The sequence below is a fragment of the Poecilia formosa genome, unplaced genomic scaffold (assembly GCF_000485575.1).
Source record: "Poecilia formosa unplaced genomic scaffold, Poecilia_formosa-5.1.2 Scaffold62, whole genome shotgun sequence".
Lineage (NCBI taxonomy): Eukaryota > Metazoa > Chordata > Actinopteri > Cyprinodontiformes > Poeciliidae > Poecilia > Poecilia formosa.
In genome coordinates, this window is record NW_006800001.1 from 2,587,960 (window position 1) to 2,590,131 (window position 2,172).

General features: G+C 38.6%; 1 protein-coding gene across 2 annotated transcripts in view; it reads right to left on the reverse strand.

Moving 5' to 3' along the window:
• idh3b (isocitrate dehydrogenase (NAD(+)) 3 non-catalytic subunit beta) overlaps window positions 1–1,928 on the reverse strand; it is a 10,529-nt gene extending 8,601 nt beyond the window's left edge. For both annotated transcript variants that reach the window (XM_007554323.2, XM_007554322.2), the window contains exons 1-3: window positions 1,859–1,928; window positions 602–775; window positions 333–453 (exon numbers count right to left, since the gene is read on the reverse strand). In XM_007554323.2, coding sequence (XP_007554385.1) covers window positions 333–453; window positions 602–775; window positions 1,859–1,900 — 337 coding nt within the window. In that variant the 5' untranslated portion in view covers window positions 1,901–1,928. The remainder of the gene's footprint in view (window positions 1–332; window positions 454–601; window positions 776–1,858) is intronic.
• Window positions 1,929–2,172: the final 244 nt, after the last annotated feature.

Genomic DNA, 2,172 nt, shown 5'->3' on the forward strand with positions numbered 1-2,172 from the left:
ATGGCTGTTTGTCCTGTCTGTCTCTCTGTGTTGCCCTATGACAGACTGGCGACCTGTCCAGGGTGAACACCGCCTCTCGCCCGGTACGTTAGCTGGAGATAGGCACCAGCAACCCTCCCGACCCCACTAAGGACAAGGGTGTAAAGAAAATGGATGGATGGATGGATACATTTTTTTTTAAAGTATACAAACTGATTTTCTACACTTATCCAGACTTAAAATATATGTGGATGACATTTCATACTCTATCAGACCCATATGAACCCACTTTATTACACATTTCAAATCACATATTCTTAGTGACTGAAGAGCCGCAGAAAAAGAGACCCTACCTTTAATAGCCACTTTGTTGCTTTTCATCGAGTCCAACAATTTATCCAATCTTTCGTCAGATGCCCTGTTCTGCACTTCACTCATAAAGAACTCATCGAATTCAACAGGGATGTCACCTGCCTAAAGATAAGGACAAATAAAATTTATATTAAAGAAACACCAATATGAACCTATGAAACTGTCAAACTGTCTCGATGTTAATATCACTGACTCTGACTGCAGGTTCTATGGAAACAGGAAAGAGGAGGCCATTACTTCAATGCTGTACCTTAAAGACATCCTTGACTGCAGTCATCAGCTCAGGTCCCACTCCGTCACCTGGAATCATAGTGACTTTGAAGGTACTATCAGCGCGGGCTGGTGGGGTTTCGGGTCCACAAAGATTTGCAGAAACACTTAGAGGTCTAGAGACCAGCTGATGTAAGCGGGCGCCTCCCAGGCCCTAAGAAATGTCAACAAGCACAAAGTTACAGCAGCAGTTACAAAAATTTCAAAACATAAAAAAAGGGGGAAACGCTGTGATTTTCCGTTGTTTTTCTCCTACAATAAATCACTCAAACCCCAGGAGGGTTTTTTCCAAAGTGAGCAACTCCAACAATTCTAACCTTTCCGCATTTCATTTTAAAGATATGAAGCTCTTATCTGACTTGATCTTGTTCAGAAACCGCAAGATGTAAATAATGATTTACATATGATTGCAGGATACTTGCACAAATTCTCTGTTTGCATATAAAAACGTTGTTGTTTCATATTACAGTACTAACAACTACATACAAGTGAAGGTGAAACTGGGGATCATCTTCTCCCACAAAATAATAATAATAATAATAATAATAATAATTACTTCTTTGCTTTTGCACACAATCTTGGCCAATAAATCTGATTCTGGCGTGTCATATGTAAGCAAATGTGCTAATTACACAAACGTTACTGTTTTAAGTCATTTATGAGATGCAGCTCCATTTAGAGATAAAGTAATCAAATAAATATTACAGTGATGCATGTGTGATTAAAGATCATCATCCAAAAAAGTCACGAGTGGGTGGGTGGGTTAGCTGGATGCTAGGAGGGCTGAAGGGTGTGGTCGTGGGTGTGACTTTGAAGTCCAACCTTGAAACAGGTAAGAAAACCTTCGACTGTTGAAAATTAGATTGATCCGTTACTTTGATATTTTCCAGTTACATGATAACAATTAGCAAATAAATAAAACTAGCATGATATGCCAGAACGGCTGAGATACTTTTAATAACTAACAGATACAATACAGGAAGATAACTCTGCTCTATTGACCACCAAAATAAGAAGAAATCTTTTTTTTGTTGTTGCTGTTGCTAAACTTTGCTATCGTGTGTCTCAATTCTCCGAGGGGGGCTCTTGATGAGACACACATGCCACAAGTTGAAGTTTCCTGCCGTTTCTGTGACAGCTGAAATAAACCCCTTTGCCTGAGTTTGACCAACCTCACTTCTCGGTTCTAACAGGTGTAATAACCCTGTTATACTGTCAACATCCTCTCAGCACTCACCTTGGCCAGAGCTACTACCGTTCCTCTAAAGGCGGCCGCCATAGTTCCTAGAGAAGCTGGACGACTTCTTCTGTGGCAGATTACTGATACAATGCCCCAAACCTCGAGACAACACCTCCCCCTTCAGGACACGCACTGAATGACGTATTTTAGGACAAATAAGATAAAGTTGAAGAAAGTTATTATTATTATTATTATTATTATTATTATTATTATTATTATTATTGTTATTTATTTATTTATTAATTAATTAATTAATTAGTTTCTCACAATCACACTAAATTATTTCTCATTAAATTGTATGTACAACACAC